Source organism: Lissotriton helveticus, chromosome 5_1 (assembly GCF_964261635.1).
Source record: "Lissotriton helveticus chromosome 5_1, aLisHel1.1, whole genome shotgun sequence".
NCBI classification, from domain to species: domain Eukaryota; kingdom Metazoa; phylum Chordata; class Amphibia; order Caudata; family Salamandridae; genus Lissotriton; species Lissotriton helveticus.
In genome coordinates, this window is record NC_136065.1 from 435,007,101 (window position 1) to 435,034,309 (window position 27,209).

The window sequence follows — 27,209 nt, forward strand, 5'->3', positions numbered from 1 at the left end:
GTTATGTGTCTCTGTGGCACACATAACAAGCAGACTCTGTGCATCTACTGTACATTGCAATTCCAAAATAGTGGCATTCTTAAGTTTGTGCGTGACACAGTTGACAACAGCACAAATATAATTCTCCCGTTAGAATGTGCCCAAGAGGGTAGCCGCCTAACTTCACATGCCAGCGTGGCCGCAGAACCAAATTAGAAGTCTGGCTGGGATAGTCTACATTCAGATGGAATTTTTTACAAAGACTGCTACATGCAGCCGTCATCTTAATGCTCCAAAAAGTGAGACAGACGATGCTGTGCCATATTAGATGCTATTTTATCAGCTGCAAAAGGGGAATGTTACTGCATGGGATGAACAATGCAAAGACTCAGTCGTCTTCTCATACCAAGGAAGAGCCTGTAGCACCCCTCCATTTTGTAAGGGATACACTTTGAGTTTACCCCCAACCAAATACAGTCTAGTACACTGGCGCGGGCACAACAGAAACAAACGGACCGCCACCAATGGTTTAAAAGCTGTCAAAGCTACTGAAGAACCCAGACCAAATAAATCAGAATACTTGAAATGGGGCAAGATGGCACATGTTTACAAAGGGCAGGGACTTTTTGTCTTTATACCACAGAGCCCTTATCCACAAAAATCCTCCAAATAATTCTCAGTTTCATCCCCGTCAAATCCCCTGTTTTAGTTCTGTTGCCTTCTGGGTGCTATGGGTAATTCTTTAAAGAACTAGACACTGCCCGACAGTTCCTGTGGGCCCCAAACACTTAAAATAATACTTGATTTCTTCAAGCTAGACACAAACTTTGAACATCACCAGGTCTCAACTTTGCACGTGAGATATGCTGAATAACACCTTCTCCCAACCAGTGCTCTCAAACGTATTCTCATCTCAACTTTGTTCTCCGTATTCACATTGATTTTTCCCCATCGGACCACACCTTCGACCATTTTGCCACTGTTACTCCCTCCTGGGTTCTCAAACCTAGCCTCATGGAAGCCTTGCCAATCATGTCCGAATTCAGAAGCACAAAACCTCATCCCAGTAATCTCCAACATATTTCTTTGTAGTGAGAACTACTTCTGATCAATGAAAATCATCATGAGCTGTGAAAGTCCAGGAAACTCACTCACTGTCTCTGGAGAACCCCAGCCCTGCAGAATCATTAACTCTGACGGATGCTTTTGACTGAAGATTCCTCATCTTTTGAATACCCCCCAGGTGTCTGATTGGTTCTGGAAAATTTCAAACAGTACCTCTGTGTGCCAGTAGGTGGTGTTGTGCCGCTCCGCACCAATGTCATACCTCCCCGGAAGCGACTTGTGGAGCCTCATAAAAAAGCCATAATGCACACTGATGTACTATCTATCTTCACCACCAGACGCGGATCCTGATTAGCCATGTGCTTTTGACAAGGTTCTTTTCTCACAAAAATTTGTTTAAATCCAGTGTGCAAGGGTAAAATGTCATCTACCAAAACAACAGTGTTTAAACCTTGAACGGATTGTCACAAACATATGTATGTGACAGATTCCCACTATGTAGGTCTTTGGTGCTGGAACCTGGAGGCCGGAACAAACCTGCAACAACTGCTCGCAGATGTACTCAAAGGCCATACGAAAACATTAGGTGAAGCTGTACATCAACAAACACCGGAAGACCCTATGCCTGTCGAGGTTGAAAGGAAGGTCTCCTTCCTGCCTCCACTCCAATTCCCTGTGCTGTTCCCTTCAGCAGGTCATCGTCATGGTCCAAGTCTTCTGGTAATTTAAAAAAGAAACACGAGCAGTTCAAGTGAAACTCTGCCCCCAGTATGTCACTATTGAACTCCAGGGGAGGCACATGGGTATAAACGTGCCCCTTGGTCTCGCTTCCAAACTCAACCTCTTTCAAGCCGATTTCAGAACTAGTCCTGACCCATCCTAACTTCCTAGGACCGTGGACAACCTCCAAGCAGTTAGAAGAGTTATGTGAAGCCATGCTGTGTATATTTGGCGCTCTACTGCTCACTACAGCACGCCTTCGGGCCCTATGAATTTTCAAGGACGCCCAACTGGGACTTCCACAGTGCTAGTTGAGCCTGCTGCGGGTTCCACACCGGCTCCGATCCTGACACAACCATCCACACCAGATCTTTAAGTATTAATGCCATTTTCGAATCAATTGACACCGGAAGAGAATGTACTATATATAGTGTTATCTGATTCTGAGCCAAGCTCATTTCAACCTGGGCTGAGCTCGAACTCCAGTCCCCCCGGGCACCAGTCTTACTGCAACCGATCATATTCTGACACATTGCCCGTACCTCTTGTCTGAGCACAGGTTCCTAATAAAATCTTCGGCACGGACTTAGATGATGACCAATATGATAACGGGAATGAATTGGAACCACCCAAATACTGCCAACAATCATTATGAGGATTTACAGGATGGCAGTGGACTGGACACTACGCCAGCCATTGGATTGTTCTCTCCACCTGGCACAGAATAAGGCGCCTCCTTCGCTGTGGTAATACGAAGTGCGACAGAGGTGTTAAATCTCCAATTACCAAACCTGGGTATAAAAAAAAAAGTCTTGACCGAGGTTCTTCAGCCGAGCGAGACTCGCACAGAGCTTCTGCTCCCTTGTAGTTCATGGGTGAAGCCTGTAGCTGGACCTCTGTCACTTGGCAAAGTGCCATCCTCATCTCCCTGTTCCAGGAGATCTGGGTTTTCTAATTCACCATCATGTACCAGAAAGTTTACTGGTGCAGGCATCCACCAGTAGGGGCCACCCAAAAGTGTTCCCCACTACTCTGCCGGACTGTGAATCTAAGCAAATTGAGGGTAATTTGGCAAGAGCATGTTCCCTTCTGCTAGCCTGTCCCTTTGCTCCGTCCGCAAGTTGCCTACTAGTGCTCTATTCCCTTGCTCTTTGGAACTCTGTGGCCCAGGTCCTACCTGCTGACCCTGAACACATTAGATCTTCCCTCACACAGGCTATACAGGATGGCTGTGATGCAGCTAAATTCACTATAAGAGGTGGAATCAACACCCCTGACTGCCTCTGCAAGGCAATAGTCACCAGTGCGGCACTCCGGACACCCCTGGATGAGGTCTACCGGCTTCTCTGGGGACACCCAGTCCTTTCTGATGGATATGCTTTTGACGCCTCTCGCCTTTTCAGTGTGAAGGCAGACACAACCCTTAATTAATTTATGGACAGTATGACCACAGCATGCTCCTTGGGTCTGTCTGACCTAATGACAGTGTCACCAGCAGTGTCACCCTTTCTGCAAGTTTGATAAGGATTTTAAATACTGTCAGCACAGACAAAATTGGTACAGCCGACTTCCCAGCCTTTTCGTAGTCTATGCCATGGATCACACAGACAATGTGGACAGTAGCCACAGCTGCAACACTGTTTTAGTGTACCCTTCCAGCCACACAGCCGCCCTCTCAGAGACAGGATCCTGGATTTTCTCTCAGCATGGCAATCAATCACTTTGGAAAAGTGGGTCTTCCAAATTGTCCCTCGGGGATATGCCCTCCTATTTATTACTACCTTACTGCACCTTACACCACCCTCAGGATGGCTGACGGAGGATCATCTATCTGTCTTACAGCAGGAAGCGCAGGCCCTTCAGACCAAATGAGCCATATAGAGGGTACCAGCATCAGAAGTAGGCACTGGCTGCAACTCCCACTACATTCTGGTCTTGAAGAATAATTGAGGCTTTAGTCCCATTCTAGATCTTCAACCTTGCAATAGCTTTCTGCAGAAGGACAAATTCAATAAGTTCGCCCTGGCCCAAATCTTGTCTGCCCTGGAGACTAGATGGTAGCGTTGGACTTGCCGGAAACTTATTTCCATATTGCCATCCTGAGGCGCTACCTGCAGTTTACAGTGGCGCATGAGCATTTTCATTTTGCAATATTACCCTTTGTCCTCAACAGTTTTGCTGGGTGTTTACAAATATGATGGTTGTGGTTGCAGTGCACCTTCAGAGGTCAAGGTTTCCCGTCTTCTACCTCGGAGACTGGCTGTTGAAGGCAGGCTCACACTAGGTAGTCATCACTCATCGCCAGACCACGGCAAATCTCCTAACATCTTTGGGGTTTACTATCAATTTATCAAAGTAAAAAATTACTCGTTTGCATATGCTCCCCTTCATCCAAGCTATTGTGGACACTGTGCAGTTTTATGTCTACATCCACAGCAGAGAGTCCAGCACATTCAGGCTTTGGTCCCAATATTTCAGCTTCTGTCCTAAATCTCAATGAGTATGACTCTGAGGCTGCTGGTGCTTCCAGCCTCCTGCATCCTGCTGGTGAAGCATGCAAGATGACATGTGTCTTCTGCAGCAGTATCTGACGTCCCAGCGAGGAGAGGATCAGTAGGATCTGTCCAATTGTGTTCAGATTTCGATGAAGACTGCAAGAAACCTGCATTGGTGGCTGCGGGACTGCAGTTGGGTCAGCGACAGACCTCTCTTTTGACCCCACCCAGAGTTAACTATGGTGATGGATGTATTCCTTCTGGGCTTGGGTGAGGGGCATCTGAAAGAAGTATAGATCAGAGGTTAGGCTCTATATCAATCTATTGAAACAGTGAGTCATCGCTTGGCATGGAAATCCTTCCAGCCATCCATAAAAGTGAGGCTTGTGCAGGTGTTTATGGATAACACTGCCATGGGGTACTGTAACTCAGGGTGGGGTCTTGATGTGGAACCCATGTCAGGAGACACTGGGCCTGATTTAGATTTCGGCGGATGGGTTACTCCATCACAACAGTGACGGATATCCTGTATAGGATTTCTATTTCGGCAGGCAGGATATCAGTCTCCAATGTAACGGAGTAACCCATCTGCCGAAATCTAAAGCAGGCCCAGTGTCTCTGGAAGTCTCTGGATCATCGGGGGATATTCCTGGTGACACACCGCTTGGCGGAATCTTTGAACCTCGTGGTGGACATGCTCAACCTCCCGTACCTAGAAGATGAAAAATGACTGGTACACCCAGAGGTGGTTATGGGTCTCTTCCATGAATGGGGAAAATCTTGGCTCGACATTTTCCCTACCGCGAGAATGCGCAATGTCAGCATTTTTTTGCACGCTGGAGTTCCCAAGACCTATCTGTCTCTCTCTCGGGGAGATATTCTAGTTGCAGAGGAGCTCGCAACTTATGTATGCCTTTCCATCACTAACCCTCCTGCCTCCAGTTCTGAAGAGGATTAGGAACAACCAGGCCCAAGTCATCCTAGTAGCATTGGATTGGGCAAAGAAAAATGTAGTACCTAGAACTCCTGGGCATGAGCATCTGTCCTCTGATCTGACTGCCTCTTTGCGAGGATCTTCTGTCACCTCAGCAGGGCCTGCACCCATGCCTGCACAATTTTCATCAGCATGCTTGGTAATTGAGTGGCGGCAGTTAACTTCATTCAACCTCTCTCCAGAAGTTGTTGAGGAGTTTCCGGCATATGGGCGTCATTCCATAAAAGCGGTACACGCCTGCTGTTGGGAAATGTATGCAGTTTGGTGCAGTCGGCAGATTGACCCACTTCAAGCTGAACTATCTGAAATTTTACTTTTTGCGTTGTCCCTAGCCCAGCGAGGACTTGCCCTCCCTGTAATTGTGCTGCTGCCTGTGCCCCCCTCCTTTAATGCTGAGTCTATTGTTGTCTATTTGGGATACTTAGTGCTTAGCCCTCTAAAGGTTTTGTCCACATAAGGTATCCATGACAAATTGGTGTCCTTTTTTCCAACATCCTGGGGATTCTAAAGGTACCCAGGGTTTGTGGATTGTGGGTTTGTGGAGGGGATCAAGAAAATAGCCAAAATATAGCTAAAATCAGGGGGGGTTTCTCCGTAAATACGTGCTTTTGATAAGTGTCTGTTTTTTCATAAAAATTGCATCAACAAACGTTTTGCTGTGCTAAAGTCACCATCTTCCCAGCTTTCAGGAACATGCAGCGCTGAATCAAAAAACAATTTTTCAGCACAGTTTTGGCATTTTGCAAAGAGGTAGCCCATTTTTCCTATTTTTTTTAATGCTTTCAACCTACTTCCAGTTTGTGGTGGAAACCAGTGTGAAACCATGATATTTCTGAAAAGTGGACACATTTCTGAATTCAGCAAGGAGTCACATGTGTAACTCCCTGAAGGATTTCCCAAGTGTTAAAGTAAAGAAATATTGAAAATGGGTTGGAAAAGCAGCCATTTATGACAATGTTTTCACCTGTAACTTTTGTCACAACGTCTGGTTTTCAAAAGCAATGTGCCGTTACGTTCACTAGACCCTTTTGGTTGCAGGGATATATAGGGTTTGTAGGTTCTCCAAGAACCCAAGGTACCCATAGCCAACAAGTGAGCTGCACCGTACAATGATTTTTAATTGTGTACTGAGTACAGATCATTTCATATGGTGAAGTATGTAGAATGTATTTCTGAAATGGTCACAAGATATGGAATTTAGGAGCTGTGGTTATTTGTACATCTCTGAGTATTTGTAGTAACCTGTAGGAACATATGACTTACCGGGTATTTTCAAAATGTCTTGTTTTTTTATACATTGGCTTACATTTGGAAGGCACAAATGGCAGCGAAATCCAATTGGTAATATTCTACTATTCAATGCTCCCACATGTCTTCTGATATTAATGGTACCTCACTTGTGAAGGTAAGACTAGACCCTGTGACAGGAAACTGCTCAAAAGGCAACACCTACACATCACACGTTTCCACTCAAAACAGACCAGTATTCTGCAAAGTAGGTAGCTGTGGATTTTGGGCACTGGCTCACCCTTAGGAAAACCTAGCAAACCTGTAAACATTTTTAAACTAGACACCTAGGGGAATCCAGAATGGGGTGACTTTCGTGGCTTTCATCAGGTTGTTTTACCCAGAATCCCTTACAAACGTCAAACTTTAACTAAGAAATACAAGTTTTTCTCACATTTCTGTAATGGAAGTTCTGGAATCTGCAGTGAGCCACAAACACCCTTCCATCCAGCATTCCCCTAAGTCTTCTGATAAAAATAGTGCCTCACTTGTGTGGGTAGGTCTAGTACCCGCAACAGGAAACTGCCTTAAATACAACATGGATACAACACATTTTTCCACTCAAAACTTACCAGTTTTTTGTAAAGTGAGTAGCTATGGATTTTGAGCTCTAGCTCAGTTTGCATCTAGGAAAACCTAGCAAGCCTGCAAATTTTGAAAACTAGACACCTAGGGGAATCCAGTTTGGGGTGACTTGGGTGGATCTCATGAGGTTTTTTCTTTTAATCCACAATGCCCTTCAAACCTTAAACTTTGCCAGAAATCACACGTGTGTGTATATATATATATATATATATATATATATATATATATATATCTATATATATATCTATCTCACCAAGATGTGTATAAGCGATATTGAGTAAAGTATACTTACCTGCATTTAATTACTTTTTTGATACTTTGGTCCTCGATATTCTGGAGTCGATATTCAGGTGGAATACCTACTATAACCTCAGGGAAGATGTCCCTGCCCAAGCCATTAATGCTCTGATTACTTCCTGGCAACCATTGCTTACAGTGCAGGAAGCTATTATTTAGGGGCAACCCCAAACCTTAACTCCTCAGACAACAACTGAACAGAAGAGGCCATTCTGAACTAAGAAGAGGAGGATGCCCACTGACTTGGCCCCAGCCCTACTGGCCTGTCCTCACTTCGAACCTGCTCCAGAGAAATCCCGGCATGTCCTGCAGCTAGCAGCCCCCAAGAACCCAAAGGACTTGCCTTCCCAAACCAAGACCTTGTCTCCCGTGAGCACCAGATTTTCTCACCCACAGACTCTGGCTCTGGCCAAATCCGTGAATCTGCATCACAATGCACCCAACGCCCACGGCCTGAGTTCGAGTGGCCCAACACCACAAGGAGATCTCCCCGGTGATCCTGACCTGAGATCTGGTGATGTCTGACCTGCCTGGAATCTCCAAACGACGCCTGCAGCCCCTTTCACAAGGATCACCCCCGGCCATGACCAGAGCTGGTAAGAAAATCTGACGCCTAAAGACACCCCTGCACCTGACGTCCCATGGCCTTGGGAGAGGTCAGAGTGGCTTAGAGGGTGTTGCAGCTGGGGAGGAGGAAGTAGAAGACTGATGTTCTTGTTAGTGTGTGCAGCATCAGATGCCACCATGTCCCCTGCAGATTGGAAAGGTATGATGCGGTTGCATTACTGGTTGCGAGGGCTGGCATTTTGTCAGACCCTACGAATAGCATCTAATTTTCCTGTGCTACTGGTGGAATTGGCAACTTAGAAAAAGCAATCCTAGGAACGGGCCATATCATGGTCCTTCTTAATTTTCTCTAATGCAGAGTCTGCTTTCTGCCCAAAAAGTCTACAGCCATCAAAGGGCAAGTCCAGGAGGGATGCTTGTACATCCCAGGAAAATTGCATGACCCACACAGTCTGTGGTGTTGGGGCCAGCATGTAAAACCTACTTCTTCCCATCTTGAATGGTAAGGGCCAAGGTTGCTTGAATTCCTCTGTACCAGCTGGCAAGATCATACAGGTAAATCCCCACAGTGCGTGTGCGAGGCAGACCTCATTCAAAGATTGTAAGGCTTGGCCAGCTGAAGAGAGAAATTCTTTCCAAATACATCAATAAAATTGGATTCCCTTTCTGGAGGTGTAGAACGTTTACTCGTTGATCACCACACTTGCACCCCAATGCTTGCCAGAGTTGGGTACTGGGTGAGGCACACTTGCTCTCCAGGAGCCAGTCTATATAGGCACCTGAATGAAACTGAACTGTCCATCAATTCCCCAATTATGGCTAACTATGTGCATAGAATTTAGAAACACCGTTCATACATGTAAGCCAGATTCCTTGTTCAACTTCCTATGGTAATTTTTTTTTAACAACAGATTTTAATGATTTTCGGTAGTGCCAGATGGGCCAAGCCCGGCAAGCAACGTACATTTGAAGGGCATATTGTAAAAACTATAAGTACAGAACATTTTTCACCCTTGAGGTCTGCGGAACATCAGAACAGAAAAAAAAAACAACCACACACCATACATACCATAAAAAACATGATATAAACACATCAAATGAGTTTCCGTCTACATCTGTGTAACTCTATCACATTAAACTGGCAAGTCATTCACCACTAGCCTTTCAATAGTGTCTCGGTTTACTGGTTGCGTTAACAAGGACAAGTTGATACCTCAGTATTTGGCCCACCTGGCCCAGATCTTCCCATGCTTCTGTGGACAGCCCCTTGCCTGAAACTCCACAATCTCTGCAGACATGCACCTATCCATGGCCTTGTTCCCATTTGGTATACAGGGTGGGGACGTAGCCTTCTAGTGCTGTACAATGTCTCGCTTTGCCAGTGTGAGGCCCAAGAACAGAAGGTGTCTTTTATATATGTTCCCCCCAATGTCTTTTGTGGTGTGTAGGATTGTCAATCTAGGGTCTGCTGGAATGTCCATGCCAATACCTGCCCAATGCAAGACAAAACGTCCAACCAGAAGTGTTGCAGTGCTCCACACCATATGGAGAAACGACCCCTCGACCGAGTCACGGTGGAGACATGCAGGGGACTGAATAGCCCCCATCTTCCAGATGCGGAGGCGTGTGTAATATATTCTGTGGAGATATTTAAATTGGATGAGCCTGTATCTTGCGGAAACAGTGGACTACCTAGGGCTAGCCAGCGCCTCGGCCCAATCGTCATCCGTCAGGGCGGGCAAGTCTGCCTCTCACACCGCTCGGGTCCGATGTATAGTGGTTTTGAGTGTATAGTGAGGGTTTGATAAATTTGCCAGAATTTGTGGGTCCCCCGATCCCCCATCAACAACCGACCCTCCAATGGGTGAAACTCGGGTAAGGACGTGAGATGCCGTATCAGGGGGGACAAAGCATGACGGAGCTGTAGGTACCTATGGAACTGTGATTTGTGGAGGTCGAAATCCTCCTGCAACCTCTGGAAGGACTTCAGCGTGGACTCCTGCATAATCTCTCAGAGAGTGGATATCCCAATATCATCCCGCCTACGAAACCCCACTAGTGTCGAGACAGGCCGGAAGTGTAATCCCTGCCAGAGGGGGGTGGCACTGGTCAGCATACCCCACCAACCCATAGAACGGACCGCCCACCTCCATAGCTGAATAGCTGTCCGGCAGGCCGGGGAGAAACACCTCCAAGGACGAGCAGCTGTACTAGAGGTGGAGCAGCGGGGCATCCGCCATGAAGAGTTTTTCCACTGCATAGGCCGGGTCTACCTGAGAGCCATACCACCATTCATTGATCACGAGGAGGTGCGAAGTCTAGTAATACGCCCAAACGTCGGCCGCCGCAATCCTACCACAGTACGTCACCTGGATACACGTGGCAAGCGCCACCCGGACTGCACCCCCCTGCCAGAGGAACCTATTCAGGAGTGCATTTATTTGGGGAAACCACGACGGGGGATAGGATACGGATAATTCTGCAGCCGATAAAGCATGCGTAGTAAAGACACCATTTTGAAAATGGTGGACCTGCCGTATAGCGAAAGGGGCAGGTGGGACCACACCGTCTTTTTGTCGCGGGCAGTGGGGAGCAGGGGAGCGATATTGGGTGACCGAGCTTTGTTAGGACACCGCGTGATATGTACCCCGAGGTACTTGAAGCCCACATCAGCGATGATAAATTGCGAGGCCCAAGTCTGACTCCTCTGCTCGCCGCAAATGGTGAACAGGATAGATTCCCTAGTGTAGATTAAATGTAATTTTTGTAATAACCTTATATTTACTTTTCCGATTAATTATTGACCCCCAGATCAATACTGATAACTATGATTTTGCCAAGCATGGGATGCTGAAGTGCCAACATCCCCTGCCGTCTTCTGCTAGGAATGGGTTTTGGTCTACTCAAACCAGAGCCTTCTCTCTATCCTTATAATAAGGCCCAATACCCCGGACTAGAGCTTTCATTTTCCATGCATCAGTGCATCAAGATGCTCTCTTCCTCCTGGTACTGAGTCACTGCCCTCCATACCAGCATTCAAGAAAGCCTGCAAAGCCCAAAAGATGGTCTGTAGCACTAAACTGCTTCTAAGTTCTGTCCCCTTCATACCCTTTGTTTGTATAATCGAACTCCTTCGTGCTCTTATGAAATGGCCATTTGTACTGTAGAGTGTTACTTGTCGAGCAATTACCCTCTTACAAATATGTACATATAAATAGATGTCCATAGGGCTCTTATTTGGGGAGGAGTATGAGTGTTCAGTGGGGGAAATCTGTCCAAAGACATAGTTCGATAACGGAAAGAATTTTGTTTATGTTCTACTTTGATTATCTCTCCACATGTCTTGCTGTTAATCACCCTTTCGCTGTTGACAAATTAAGGTGGGTCCTTTTTGTTCATGTATTACTTTAACAGTTCTACGCTACTGGTCATTCCCAGAAAAGGAATGCTTAATGTTTGTAATTGAGTCTTGTATTTGACCTTTTGCTCTTTCACATTAGCTTTGTTTTCTTTCTGTGTTCTTTTAGGAGATGGCCCTCTTTAAGGAAGTGAAGCCGCTACAGATGATTCCAGCACAGCTGGTTCAGCCACTCAAATCCACAACCCCCATTCGTCTGACTCTGAGTCAGATAGAGATAGTGGAGCGCCTGGTGGCTGATTTAGGTACTGAGAACACTGGCTTTACAGTAGATAACGTCATGAGGGTAAGCAGAAGCAGCGTCTTTGCTAATCATGTTGGTGTCTTCGTCTGCTGCATGCGAAACTACTTTAGTCGCAGGTGATACCGTGAGATTAAGGTATTCCTTGCACAGAATTCGGAGATGTATTTATTTGTAAACTGTTTTATAAAGCGCACACATGACCATCAGGGTATCAGAGGGCTGTACAAAGAGAAAATTATGTTTTCCATACAGTAAAGACATCTGTCTCTTATGAGGCACTTGTACATAGATTTCGAGGCGCAGGGTATAAACAATCGTGTACAATATCCAATAGGATACAAGGTAGTTTTTGAAAAGTGCTTGTATATAGAGTAGGGAGCAAGGAACAAAACATTTGTGTATAATATCACATAGTGTGACTGACAGTTTCAACAAAAAATGTTGTGATGGCACATGTTTGTCTAGTAGTAAGGCTTTCACTTCCTTATTGAAGAGCCGGAATGAGGTAATTGCTCTTGTTGAGGGTGGTAGTGAGTTCCTTATTTTTGGAGCGGATCCTGCGAAAGTGCGGCTGTGTGTTTTTCTTGTTTTTTTTATCTGGCTGGTTCTAGTATGAGGGATTTAGTACTTCTAGATTCCCTTCTGCCCCCTGATAGGTTGATCCTATTTGCCATATGTGTTGGTCCCAAATTGTGTATGGCTTTGTGTGTTTTGTATGCAACCTTCAGTTGGATCTTTGCTTCTACTGGAAGCCAGCTGAGGGCTATGAGTGAGGAGGAGATGGGATCATAATGACGTATGTCTGTTAAATTTATTGTACCTTTCACTGGGGCTAGGCTGGCTTTCAGTAATCCTATAAGGTTGGCATTCCCATAGTCCAGTCGTGTGAGCACTAGTAATTGAACCACTATTTTGAGATCACCTAGCAGTATGAAGTGTTTTCGTTTTTTTAGAATGTTTAGATGTAGGTTTGCGCTTCTGGATGCAGCTTGTATGTGAGCTTCCATGTTTAAGTTAGAGTTTAGGGTGATGTGTTGTGTTTTATGGAGTCGCAGATCCCGTGCAGTTTAGCGACTTGAGGTTCTGGGACCATAGTTAGGGTTGTGTTGTTATGAGGGGTAGGGAAAAATAATGAATTCGTTTTCTGCAGATTTAATTTCAGGTAGCTGTGTGCCACCCCGTCTTGTGTCTTTCTCGGGGTATCATCCAGTCGTTGGATATCCTCTTGGGAGGAGAATTTGATGTAGAGTTGAATATCATCCACATACATGTGGTATGAGATATTTAATTGTTTCAGGATTTCAGTGAGCAATTCCATGTATAGTTTGAAGAGCATTGGTGAAATAATAGAATCTTCCGGGCCGCCACTGTTTTGACTCTTTGTTGTCGGCATCTGCACAAAGGACGTGAACCAATTTGGGATGTGCTGGACCTGGGGGTTTCCAAGTCACATAGGGTAGCCTGGTACCGAATGGGAAGGTCTAACCTAGAGGCAAAAGTGTTAAGCTTGAGTCTCACCCTCTCAGTAACTCAATGTCCATCCATCCAAAAATGACACTACACCATAATTTTATAAAAGTAGAAAAGCTTTATCTTTCCTTAAGTTAGTTTTGCAGTTACTCGCAATTTATTACATCAACATCTAGTCTGTTTTCCTCTTATAATTGTTATGGTAACCACATTTAATAACATCGGTACACCATTCAAGAGCACTTCTCCCTTCGCATCTAGTTTATCAAGGCGTGGTTTACTCATAAATTTGTTACATTTCCTAATAGGAAGAGAATATAACCTGGTGTCAATTCCACACACTGGTACCTTGTTAGAGGAAATAATCCGCTGTCTGCCCAGAACGCTAACTGTGGGTGGTAACAGTACATTATTGTCCTTACATTACATTCGTTTGATAACATTCGTTTAAGAGTACAATTCAGGATTTCTTTACATACAGCCTTTCGGGATTTTCTGGAAGAAATAACACACTTAATGGAGGTCACTTCTGAAGTAAATCAATCATAAGGGGGGCTTATTTCTTCAATGAATTCTGGCATCACCTATAATTCCACATAAACTTGTATTCCTTTTTCTCAGCACCAGTCCCAGATTTGCCTAGGGTTAAATAGGGTGGCTCTCGAGCTCCTAGTTCGATCAGATGCTCTCCCTGGCCTTCCTGGCACTCCTCCTATTGAAATCAAAGGGGACTGGTCTCCTCACGCTCCAGCCGGGGACCTAGGAACTCTGCCTGGCCTCCCACCAGCCCAATTCCCCCACCTTACTTGATGTGGTGAGCGGTAACCAAGGCCCCCGTGTTCTCTAGCGCCCAGAGATGCGACGTCCCCACATCCGACGTTCTCTGCAGTCGGGAAGGCCCTCAGCGGCTGGCGCACAGAAAGGAGTTTCAGCTGACCCCACCTGCCAGAAGCCGGCTCCTGGTGTCTCCGCCCTTCCGCTCTCCAAGAAGGGTAGTACCTCCCCGGGGTCTGGCTTCCTTCGGGATCGTCCCGCCTACTTGCGCTCTTCACTGTCAGCGCTGGGCGGGACTTTACTCGCACCCGATCTCCTCACCACAGACAGGACACCTCCCTTTCCTGCACCGATCCGATTCCCGGTCACCAACGGGATCGAATCCCACTCCGCACCAACTCCACGGCCGGAGCTCCAAGCAGCCCGCAGCAGCCAAGTCAGGTACGCTCCGTTCCAGTCAGGAACTATGACAACTTGGAACCCGCGCCAGGGGGAGGGGCAGATTCCGAGGAGTTTAGTTAGATTATTATCAAGTCTGTGAACCGGACCTCCAGGCGATTCAGCGAGGATAGAAGGGGGATTAAATACAGCAAATCCAGTCCCTTATATGAAGAGGCTATTCTCTCCTTCTCTCCTACGGGCTTGCATGCCCTCTTACCACTCCGCTGAATCCAGGACTTCTCTCACAAGAACGTTAAGCGAAAAGGGGGTAGAGGTGATTTCCTGACCTCAAAGCAGCAGGGCCAGATCCACACGCAGGGGAAGTGTCGACAGCGAGGGATAGCAGCCCCAAGGGACAATCAACCCTCCTTCAGTGCACTGACCTCCCTGACCAGTGGTCTAGACTCCTAACTGAACTCTCTGGTTTCCTACTTCTAAAATGGCTGCTCTGGTGTTGACCCTTTTATAGGCTAGCCTCAGGCTTCCAGAACCAGCTGGAAGGTGCTGGAGTTTCCCTATATTGTCCTATGGGTCTATTCCCTGAGGAAAACAGTTATGGCAGTTACTGACCACCATTTTGTGTATCACATAGTTTTAGTCAGAAAAGGCACCTAAAGCAGGGGAAGAAAAACCTACAGGGGCAAGGAGCACCTAACCCCTAGGTCAACACCTGAAAAATTCCAGTGGACATAAAAAAAATAAAAAGATTGAGGGGCGAAAAGGGGACAAAATAAATAAACAGGTAGGAGGGACCACCCAAAGGGCTGACAGGTCTAACACGCGTCCCCCCAGCTGAAAGTGGGGAGAGCTACCCAATCCCTTGGGAGTTCTCATCACTAAGGCGGAAATACCTGGAGAGACCGTCTGCATTGGCGTGGTCCACTCCAGGCCGATGTTGCACCCGGAAGTCCATTCCCTGTAGGGAGATGGACCATCTCAACAGCTTGGAATTTTCTCCCTTCATTTGCATTAACCAACGAAGGGGTCGATGGTCAGTCTGAACCAGGAAGTGCGAGCCAAACAGGTATGGCCGCAGTTTCTTCAGAGCCCATACCACCGCAAAGGCTTCCCGCTCTATTGCACTCCACTTCTGTTCCCGGGGAAGCAGTCTCCTAGACAGGAAGACAACAGGCTGATCCAGACCCTCTTCATTGAGTTGCGATAACACTGCCCCAATGCCATGCTCTGATGCGTCTGTCTGGACAATGAACTCCTTGGAGAAATCCAGGGCCCTCAGGACCAGTGCTGCACACATTGCTTGTTTCTGCTTCTGAAAGGCTTGCTGACAAGCCTCCGTCCAGACTACCCGTCGAGGTTGTTTCTTAGATGTGAGCTCAGTGAGGGGCGCTACAATAGTTCTATACCCCTTCACAAAGCGACGGTAGTAACCTGTGAGGCCCAGGAAAGCTCGGACCTCAGTTTGGGTCTTGGGGGGCTCCCAGGCCATGATTGCCTCAATCTTTGCCTGGAGGGGCTGCACCGCTCCTCTTCCCTCAAGTGGCCTAGGTACACAACCGACCCCTGCCCGATCTGACATTTACTGGCTTTGATTGTCAAGCCAGCCTGTTTCAGGGCCTGGAGAACAGCTTGTAAGTGACACAAATGGTCCTCCCAACTGCTGCTGAAGACAGCAATGTCATCCAGATAAGCAGCGGAGAAAGCCTCCATTCCAGAGAGGACCTGGTTCACCAGCCGCTGAAAAGTGGCAGGGGCGTTCTTGAGCCCAAAGGGCATTACACAGAACTGGTAGTGGCCCTCAGGCGTGGAGAAGGCTGACCTTTCCTTTGCTCCATCTGTAAGGGAGATCTGCCAGTACCCTGAAGTAAGGTCAAAGGTACTCAGGTATTGGGCAGCTCCCAGCCGGTCAATAAGTTCATCCGCCCTAGGGATCGGATGTGCATCAGTCTTGGTCACTGAGTTCAGTCCCCGGTAATCCACACAGAACCTCAGTTCTGGAGTGGTGCCCGGTTGGGCAGCTTTTGGTACCAGAACCACTGGACTGGACCAGGGGCTACTAGAAGGTTCAATGACTCCTAGCTCCAGCATCTTTGTAACCTCGCTGTGGATGCTGGCCTTCACCTTGTCTGACAGCCGGTAGGTTTTAGACTTCACTGGTGGGCTGTCTCCTGTGTCCACATCATGGGTACACAGGTGGGTCCTTCCCGGGACAAGGGAGAACAACGAGGAGTACTGCTCCAAGACCTGGCGGCAATCCTCTCGCTGTTCAGGAGTTAGGGATGGGGAGAGAATCACTCCCTCCACCGACCCATCCTTTTCCTGAGACGAAAAGAGATCAGGGAGAGGCTCGCTCTCCGCTTCCTCTGCTCCATCAGTCACCATCATCAAGATGACCTTGGGCCTCTCATGGTGGGGTTTGAGGCGTTTGGCATGCAGCACCCGTAGGGGCTGTCGAGGGGTCTTAAGATCCACCAGGTAGGTGGACTTACTCTTCTTTTCCATCACCTCAAAGGGGCCTGTCCAGCGATCCTGGAGGGCACTTAGCTCTCCAGGTTCCATCACTCACACTTTCTGGCCAGGCTCCAACTCCACAGGGTGAGCGTTGTGGTCATACCACTCTTTCATCACTGCTTGGCTGGCTTCCAAGTTGTCTGAAGCTTGCTTCCACAACTTAGCCATTTGGCTCCGGAAAGCCAGCATGTAGCTCACCACGTCCTGCGGAAGCTTCCTGGGAGACTTTTCCCATCCGTCCTTCACCAGGCTGAGAGGTCCACGCACAGGGTGCCCATACAGAAGCTCGAAGGGGCTGAAGCCCACTCCCTTCTGTGGTACTTCCCTGTAGGAAAACAGCAAACAGGGTAGGAGGACGTCCCATTTCCTCCGCAGGCTCCCAGGCAGACTTCTTATCATGCCTTTCAATGTCTTGTTGAACCTTTCCACCAGACCATTGGTCTGTGGGTGATAAGGAGTGGTAAACCGGTAGGTAACTCCACACTCCTTCCACATAGCCCGCATATATGCTGACATGAAGTTGGTCCCCCTGTCGGACACAACCTCCTTGGGGAAACCCACTCGGGTAAAGATCCCCATCAGGGCCCTAGCCACTACAGGTGCCGTAATGGTCCTCAGAGGAATTGCCTCTGGGTACCCCGTGGCGTGATCCACCAGAACCAGGATAAACCTGTGACCAGCTGTAGTTGGTGGATCCAATGGCCCCACAATGTCGATGCCCACCCTTTCAAAGGGGGTGCTAACGACAGGAAGTGGTTCCAGGGGAGCTTTCAGCTTCACCCCTGTTTTCCCACTGGCTTTGCAGGTTACACATGTCCGACAGTATGTGTCGGATGCCACTTTCATCTGAGGCCAGTAAAAGTGGGGGACAAGCTGGGCAAAGGTCTTGCCCTGTCCTAAGTGTCCTGCCAAGGGAATTTCATGAGCCAGTTCTAAAAGAAAGGCTCGGTAACGCTGAGGGACCACCAAGGCCCGTGATGAACCGTGCACAGGTGCCTTAGGTTCACTGTAGAGGAGTCCATCCTCCCAGTAAATATGGTAGTTGCCGACAACGTTCCCTGCTGCCTGGGCTTCGGCCTGTCGCTTCAGTCCCTCAAGGGTAGGGCACTCCTTCTGGCCCTTACACAACTCCTCCCTGGTAGGCCCTCCTTCCACATGCCACTCAGCAGGGATAGGTAAGTCCTCCAGGGAGACTACTTCCCCCTCCACGGACTCCTGGTCCACCACCGCAGGTGACCGATCTGTCTCATGGGGCATGGAAGCCAAGGTAGGCTTCTCCTGTCCTCGGTTCTTTCCCTTTTTGGCAGCTGGCTGAGCCCTTGTTCCAGGCTCCAGCCCAAGCGAACTCCCCCTCCGGGTAGTCGCGGACCTTGTGCTAGCACAGGCCCAGTCAGGTGTACCCAGCATCTCCGAATGAGTCCGGTATTCCACCTCCTTCCAAGCATTGTGCTCCATGTCATTTCCCAACAGACAATCGACTGGCACGGCAGGGCTTACGGCAACTCGAAGTGAACCTGCAACCCCTTCCCACTCAAAAGGAACCTCGGCCACAGGGTAGTGGCCCAATCTGCCGTCAGCCATCGCGGCGGGGTGGAGTACATGTGGAATCACTTGCTCCGGAGACACCAGTTGACTCCTTACCATAGTCATACTGGCTCCTGTGTCTCTCAGAGCTTCTCCTCTTTGGCCATTGATGGTGATCCATTGCCCATACTTTGTAGTATTTGAGGGCACTTGAATCTTAGGAACCATCTCCCGACCTCCCAGGGACACTAAAGTGACACCCGCCCACTCACCCCCCTTATCCAAGGGCAACTCCTCCCCGAGCACTACACTAGCTACTCCCGGGGCTTTTCCTCCAGTGGGAGGGGGTGGTCTCTTCGGGCACTTGACATCTCCCTTATAATGTCCAACACCACCACACTCAAAGCAGTGGACAACCCTTGGCTGCTGACTTTGGCCAGGATGAGGGTTTCTGGGCGGGTTAGCCTTAGGGGTGAATCCTGTTCCCTTTCCCTGGAAACTGTTTTGGGGGCCTTTTGAGAACTCCCTCTTTTTATCTCCCCCCTCTTTCTTCTGGGGGGCGCCCTGTCCGGTACTTTCGGAATCCCCTCCAGTCCCCTTTGAGGACACCCGGGTACTTTCCCAGATGTCCGCCTCCTCAGCAAGCTTCCGGGGGTTGGTCAGCTTGCGGTCCACCAGGTGTTGACGCAGCTCGGGAAAACATTTCTCGAGTAGGTGCTCCTTGAGAATAAGGTCATACAACCCCTCATAGTCCCCTACCTCGCTGCCTTGCACCCAACCCTCTAATGCCTTCTTTGCGTAGTCCAAAAAATCCACCCAATTCTGTGTGCCTAGTTTGTGACTACCCCTAAACTTCTGACGGTATTTTTCTGGAGTCAGTCCAAACTTTCTTATTAGCGCCACTTTCATGGTGGGGTAATGGGTCTGCTCTCCCTGCTCTAGGGCCAAGAGTGTATCCCTCCCTGCAGGAGGCATGTACTTATACAAGCCACCCCCCCAGTGTTTCTCCAGTATCCTATGGGCTCTTAAGGAGACCTCATAGGCAGCCAGCCACTTGGCAATGTCATCCCCTGTGCTGTAGCTGGCGACTACGTCCTTTGGTAGATAAGGTCTGTGTTCCCTGGTCACATCCTTTGGTTCGCTGCCACCATTTGGAGAATTGGAAGTCCCTACTTGCAGGGCCTTAAAGTCTAATTCTCTGAGGCTCAACTCATGAGCTAGCCTGATCTCTTCTCTTGCCTTCTCCAATTTTGCCAACTCCCATCTTAACTGTCTTTACTCCCTCCTATCTGCTAGTTCGGCTTCAGTCAAGCTTCTCGCGGAGACACTGCTGCCTTCTCTTGAGAGTGTTCTGGGACCTGTCAGTAAGTTCTCCCTCTCAGATTGGTACAACACATCTACCCCGATGACAGTGTCCCTGTCTGCCTCCTCCTCCTCCTTCCCATCTGGGTGAGCTGCCACCCACGCCCTCAAGCTGGTTTGAAGTTCCCCCTTCTTAGCACCACGCTTGTAGAACACTCCCATATTTTGACAAAATTCTCGGAGTTGAGCCACAGTATAGGTTTCTAACTCCTCCAGTGCGAATTCCATTTTTGCCAAAGAGAGTTAGGGACAACCACCTGGAAGGAATTAATTTAGAGGGTATTTAGAAGCTACCTCCACCCACCACCACCACCACCACCAGGAGTAAATTTGGAAAAACAAAAAAAATAATTAAGGAGTCCGCTAGGAGAAAACTCCAGGTGTAGGTCTATGGAGTACACTAGGTTACTATAGAGTGGACGCAAGCACAGTTCTCATCCCACCGCTGAACACCAATTATGTTGGACCTGGGGGTTTCCAAGTCACATAGGGTAGCCTGGTACCGAATGGGAAGGTCTAACCTAGAGGCAAAAGTGTTAAGCTTGCGTCTCACCCTCTCAGTAACTCAATGACCATCCATCCAAAAATGACACTACACCATAATTTATAAAAGTAGAAAAGCTTTATCTTTCCTTAAGTTAGTTTTGCAGTTACTCGCAATTTATTACATCAACATCTAGTCTGTTTTCCTCTTATAATTGTTATGGTAAACACATTTAATAACATAGGTACACCATTCAAGAACACTTCTCCCTTCGCATCTAGTTTATCAAGACGTGGTTTACTCACAAATTTGTTACATTTCCTAATAGGAAGAGAATATAACCTGGTGTCAATTCCACACACTGGTACCTTGTTAGAGGAAATAATCCGCTGTCTGCCTAGAATGCTAACTGTGGGTGGTAACAGTACATTATTGTCCTTACATTACATTCGTTTAATAACATTAGTTTAAGAGTACAATTCAGTATTTCTTTACATACAGCCTTTCGGGATTTTCTGGAAGAAATAACACACTTAATGGAGGTCACATCTGAAGTAAATCAATCATAAGGGGGGCTTATTTCTTCAATGAATTCTGGCATCACCTATAATTCCACATAAACTTTTATTCCTTTTTCTCAGCACCAGTCCCAGATTTGCCTAGGGTTAAATAGGGTGGCTCTCGAGCTTCTAGTTCGATCAGATGCTCTCCCTGGCCTTCCTGGCACTCCTCCTATTGAAATCAAAGGGGACTGGTCTCCTCACGCTCCAGCCGGGGACTTAGGAACTCTGCCTGGCCTCCCACCAGCCCAATTCCCCCACCTTACTTGATGTGGTGAGCGGTAACCAAGGCCCCCGTGTTTTCTAGCGCCCAGAGATGCGACGTCCCCACATCCGACGTTCTCTGCAGTCGGGAAGGCCGTCATCGGCTGGCGCACAGAAAGGAGTTTCAGCTGACCCCGCCTGCCAGAAGCCGGCTCCTGGTGTCCCCTTCCGCTCTCCAAGAAGGGTAGTACCTCCCCGGGGTCTGGCTTCCTTCGGGATCATCCCGCCTACTTGCGCTCTTCACTGTCAGCGCTGGGCGGGACTTTACTCGCACCCGATCTCCTCACCACAGACAGGACACCTCCCTTTCCTGCACCGATCAGATTCCCGGTCACCAACGGGACCGAATCCCACTCCGCACCAACTCCACGGCCGGAGCTCCAAGCAGCCCGCAGCAGCCCAGTCAGGTACGCTCCGTTCCAGTCAGGAACTATGACAACTTGGAACCCGCGCCAGGGGGAGGGGCAGATTCCGAGGAGTTTAGTTAGATTATTATCAAGTCTGTGAACCGGACCTCCAGGCGATTCAGCGAGGATAGAAGGGGGATTAAATACAGCAAATCCAGTCCCTTATATGAAGAGGCAATTCTCTCCTTCTCTCCTTCTCTCCTACGGGCTTGCATGCCCTCTCACCACTCCGCTGAGTCCAGGACTTCTTTCACAAGAACGTTAAGGGAAAAGGGGGTAGAGGTGATTTCCTGACCTCAAAGCAGCAGGGCCAGATCCACACGCAGGGGAAGTGTCGACAGCGAGGGATAGCAGCCCCAAGGGACAATCAACCCTCCTTCAGTGCACTGACCTCCCTGACCAGTGGTCTAGACTCCTAACTGAACTCTCTGGTTTCCTACTTCTAAAATGGCTGCTCTGGTGTTGACCCTTTTATAGGCTAGCCTCAGGCTTCCAGAACCAGCTGGAAGGTTCTGGAGTTTCCCTATATGGGTCTATTCCCTGAGGAAAACAGTTATGGCAGTTACTGACCACCATTTTGTGTATCCCATAGTTTTAGTCAGAAAAGGCACCTAAGGCAGGGGAAGAAAAACTTACAGGGGCAAGGAGCACCTAACCCCTAGGTCAACACCTGAAAAATTCCAGTGGACATAAAAAAAATAAAAAGATTGAGGGGCGAAAAGGGGAAAAAAATAAATAAACAGGTAGGAGGGACCACCCAAAGGGCTGACCGGTCTAACAGGATGGCTCCAGATAGGCTCTTTCTGATTTCAATAGTTTCTCTGAGGCGTTTGTGGCTGATTGTGTCGAATGCCGCTGATCAATCCAGAAGCATTAAGAGACAGGATTTGTTTTGGTCCATTGATGTTTGACCATCATTTAGGATGTTTAGCATGGTGACCTCAGTATTATATAACTATATATATATATAAAATAAATACATGCAATCTACATTGGCCTTCCAAGTGGACATTAGTATGCTAGTCTCAGTCTATCCAAAAATAAGTTCAATGAACAGTAGTTTACTGCACACTTTTTTGTTGCTGTACGTTGCCGCTTAATGTTAGGTAGATTAAAATATTCATATTTCCATTGGCCTATTTTAGTGCGTACATCTTGTGTCAATTAGAATGAGATGTTTCTGTTCCAAAAACTCTGTACGTTTAGACATGCTGGAGATTCTCCATCCTCTCCTGCAGATTGCAACGGACTATTGGGGGTATGGGGCATGCTTCGTCTTTCATGTAACAATTGGATTTAACACAGAGACGCCAGAATTTTGCCAGCTTTATCATTCCTAACTCAGACATCTAGTTTTTCCTTCCACAAAATGTAACCTATTTTTATTTCTTTTAAGTATATGACTGACACTTACATGTTACTTCTTTTCTCTAACTTGTGTATTTAGATTGCTAAGCTTTTCCTCAGAGAATTTTGTTTTAAACATTTACATTTGGTTTTTGAAACCTAAACTTATTCATGTTGCCAACTCTGTATATTGCCCAGTATCTCTGCAGGGGTAGTGGTTATCTGTGTGGGACATCTGATCTTCAGACTGTGAAAGCCGGGAAACTTGTGTCCTGAGTAGCTATTTCAATGAGAAGTTTGTAGAACTTGCAGAAAAAATTGTTCTCTTCTTGGCCCATACCAATCTTTTTGGAAACTGTAATCTTAGAATACATACCCATAGAGACTGTTGCTTCTCCCTTGCTTTTTAACGTAGATGTCTTCAGACTGTTGCAATTGTTTAAGTGGCCTACTTGCTTCTGAGTTGGCATTCACCATCTCATAGTTGCCCTCCATCCCATCTGCTCCGATGTGGTCTGACCACTCTCTAGCGCCATTTTCTAGTGTATGTTCCTGTTCCTTGAAGTCCAGGGAGCCCGTGGCCGCTATGAAGCCTACATTACGTGGGGGCAGATCAACCAGAAGCTGTCTTATATGACCCTAACCAGATTGAGTTTCGAACACCGAATCAGTGCTATCCACCCTGATTCTTAGACAGTTTTACTTGACACCTTTCTGCACCTTGAATGGTTGGGTCCCTGTTAAGAATATTGCTCATGCTTCATTTAATTTTCCTGGTGTATGATTGTGATTGAGTTTATGAAGGAAACATTGCTCACTTGTCAACAAGAGTTTTCCTGACGTGTACTATTCAGAGATCACTCATCAGGAATAGGTGGTGTATTTAACAAAATATACATTATCTATTTTAATGCTGAATCTCGATATCTGTGTTCTCTTGTGCACAGTGAATTTAATTTATTTAGTGAAACATTTCACTATCTTGTCTTTTGTCTCTCAGGTGAGTATGAGTACAAAAGAATCCTGCCAAGTTTCCTGTGATAATTTGCATCTTTCTGATGGATACTTCTGCCTACAGATTCCTCACCTTTGGATATATTCTCCAGTGCAGACTGGATCCAGAAAACATTTACAGCAGCTCTTTGATGATGGCAGATGGCATCGACTCCGTTGTGATGTCAAACATTAAGTCATAGCGGCATTATCGGAGTCTTAAACCTTCAGACTGACAACCTAGCAGCAGTTGTTTTATCTGCGCCTATCGAGTGCAATCTGGAGCTTCTCTTTCTTGTGAGATTTCTCACAGGACAACATTTTTCAGTGGATGCCAGTAGGGACATGTCCTCTCAAAAAAGATAGGACTTTAAATTGTCGATGTTTTGATGGTCATATGTCATCACTTACCTGCATGACAACTGTCTGGGGTGTCTTGACTCAAGACATGACGCGTTGTCATGTAACCTTTGTCAACCTATGCACCGTAAGGCCATCAAGGCACACAGAGCCAAAGTTTTTATGGCTCATTTAGAAGAAGGCCATTGGAGTCTATGTTGGTCCAGGTCAAGATCAAGATCCTGACAGAGATCAAGATTCCCAGTGAGGTTTTTACCATCCACTAAGTGTGCAAAAAAGAAGAAAGGGCATCATAAGAAGAAAAGTATACAACTTCTTATCGTCGAGCAAAGAGCGCAGGTAAATCTCCTCCAGCTCCACCCACCACGGAAATTGCATTTGGGGAGATTTTCCCGGCACCGATAAGCCCTGATCTGTCACTGTCAACTCCACCTCTGTCTACTCCACCTCAACTTATATCAGTACATACCTATACCAGCACCAGGAGCAGATCTATCTGGCTTCATGCACGCCGCTTTGGATATCTTCAGGAGAGCATCTGTCCCCACTGGTGCGCTGGCTGGCCTCATGACACAAGTATGTAGGCTTTTCAGTCTTGTGCCGCCATTTCATTTAGCGCCCTACGGGTTCTTTCCAACACTCCCTCAGTTTGGAGTTCTGGGAGGATTGGTGCAGTGATTAGTACCACCGTTGACTTCGGTGCCACAAACAGAGCCAATCCAATCTCCACCTCAAACATTCTGCTCCGGTGCCGCATTCAAGATCGTTATTGGGGCTGCCTCTGACACCTCTAATTACTTCAGACACCTTTATAAGTATAAAGAGGCACAGATCCAGAAGGGAAGCCTTTCAGTTGCTGGAACAAAGACATTCTTTCAAGACATAGATTTGAATAATCAGTAAGGAGGTCATCCCCTGACAGACATGGATCCATCAACAGGTCCTCCTCCAGTTGAGATCACTTCATTCCTCTTGGTACTGGGGAAGGCGGCAGAGGTTCTTGAACTGGCTCTTCCAACAGTGGGCTAACATCCTAACAGATGTTTTTCAGATGGCTCCCTCCACCAACGAACTAATGCTTCCATTTAATGAAGCATTGAAGGAACCATGGTCAAAACCTTCAATGGCCCCAGCTGTTTATAGGACAATCGCTCACTATTAAAAACCAGTGCCGGGTAATCCTGTTTCTTATCTACCTACATATGCCTAGAAATCTTGGTGGTCCTGAGTTCTTCCACCTCAAAGCTTAACCCAGGATGTGTTCCCAAAACACCTTCTAGAAAGAGAAGGAAAAACTGGAGACTATAGGTAAAAAATAATTTTCAGCAGGAAGTCTCAACGTTAGATTGAGTAGTGTGGCATGTCGTCTTATTCGCTGTACACATGCACTCTGGTATATGGCTTCCTTGGTTGAACCCAATATTCCAGACCACCCCAGAGACTGTTAGGGAAGTTGTTAAGAATGTGCAGGGCACTTCCAAGCACATCATAAAAGCTAGTTTAGATACTGCTGATTCTGTCGCTAGAGCCTTGGGTTACCCTGAGAATACAGGCCTGGCTCAGATCTAAGAGGATCTATCACAAATGTTCAGAACACCATAAAGATAATGCTATTTGATGGGAAATGCCTTTTTGGTAAAAAAGCAGATCCTGTTTTGCAACTATTTATTGACAGCAGAGCAATGGCAAGATCTTTAGACCTACAGTCGTCTGGCTAATTTCGTCCTTTTAGAAAACCTCCTTCCTTTACCGTCCCTAAACAGTGGTGGCCTGATGATACAGAAGTGCCCCCTAATACAATTAGTGCTGCCCGCAATTTGGAAATTAAGTTTGATGACACTTTGTCTTTTAAACAACAGGCGTTGGCTGTGGCAGGCACCTGCTTTAACATCATAAAAGGACTGAGAAAATGTTTCGATCTACTCCCACTAGCAGCCAGACGAACGGTGGCGGTTGTATTGATGACATCGAGATTGGACTATTGTAACAGCCTGTATGCGGAATCGAATAAAGCGGTCCTACACAGGCTGCAGATGGTCCAGCATGCAGCCGTCCGCCTGGTGCTTAGATGGCCCAGGAAGTCCTCTGCCTCGGCAGCGCTTGATGCTCTCCATTGGTTACCAATTCACAAGCGCATCTTGTTTAAAGTACTAGTAATCACTTTTAGGGCCTTTCATTCACAAGGCCCTAAATATCTTCAGAAAGGTTTCAGGCGTTACTGTCCATCGCGTAACCTTAGATCCTCAAACGCGAACCTGCTAACCATTCCCAAGTTTAGGCTTGGCACTAAGGGAGGGAAATCCTTGGCAGTGATTGGGTCCAGGGCCTGGAACAAACTCCCCTCCCAACTACGTCAAATCCCCTCTGAAACACGGTTCAGAAAATCACTTAAGACCTGGATATATAGTCTTACGGACACATCGTCGGACCCCACTGATAAGAGCAGTTTTGACCAGCTTTTTCATCTTTTTTCTGGTTTTCAGCGGCAAGATGCTCCTTGGAGTGATAGGTGCGCTAAACAAAATGTTCCCTTACATTACATTACATTACATTACTAGAGTTTTTTCAACCATCCTAAGGCCACCAACAGCAGCATCCCTTTATTCACCAGAATGTTCTACAGGCATCAAAGCCAATAATGTTGGACTATTGGATACTCCCTATTGTTGAAAAAGGGCATTCTTTACCCTGCTACTGGCACCCGCCATGTTGTCCCCCTCTCCATTGCCACTATCCTGGGAAACATTGGCAGATCCTGTAGCAGGGGGTAGCAGTCTTGCTGCAGAAAGGGGCAGTGTAGAAAGTGCCAGAGCAGGAATTTGGACAGGGGTGTAATTCTCAGTACTTCTGATTTCCTAAAAGGAAAGCAATCTTTGTCCAATTCCTGACCTCATGTTTCTGAATTGGTTCCTTGGGCAGGACACATTCCGGATACTGTCCCTAGCTGAGGTATTAGTGACATTTGACTCTGAAGACTGTGTTTTGTTGATAGACCGGCTGGACTCGTGCTTTCTAATTCCGATCCTGCAGGCCCACAGATTTGTACTGGGTTCTCCCCATTACCAGTTTATAGGACTTACTTTTGGGTTAACCTTAGCACCTA

At 47.2% G+C, this 27,209-nt stretch overlaps 1 protein-coding gene across 2 annotated transcripts in view; it reads left to right on the forward strand.

Moving 5' to 3' along the window:
* The window catches only part of CEP104 (centrosomal protein 104), a 577,612-nt gene that overhangs the window by 396,086 nt on the left and 154,317 nt on the right, over window positions 1-27,209 (forward strand). For both annotated transcript variants that reach the window (XM_078642632.1, XM_078642633.1), the window contains exon 13: window positions 11,517-11,693. In XM_078642632.1, the coding sequence (XP_078498758.1) occupies window positions 11,517-11,693 (177 nt within the window). The remainder of the gene's footprint in view (window positions 1-11,516; window positions 11,694-27,209) is intronic.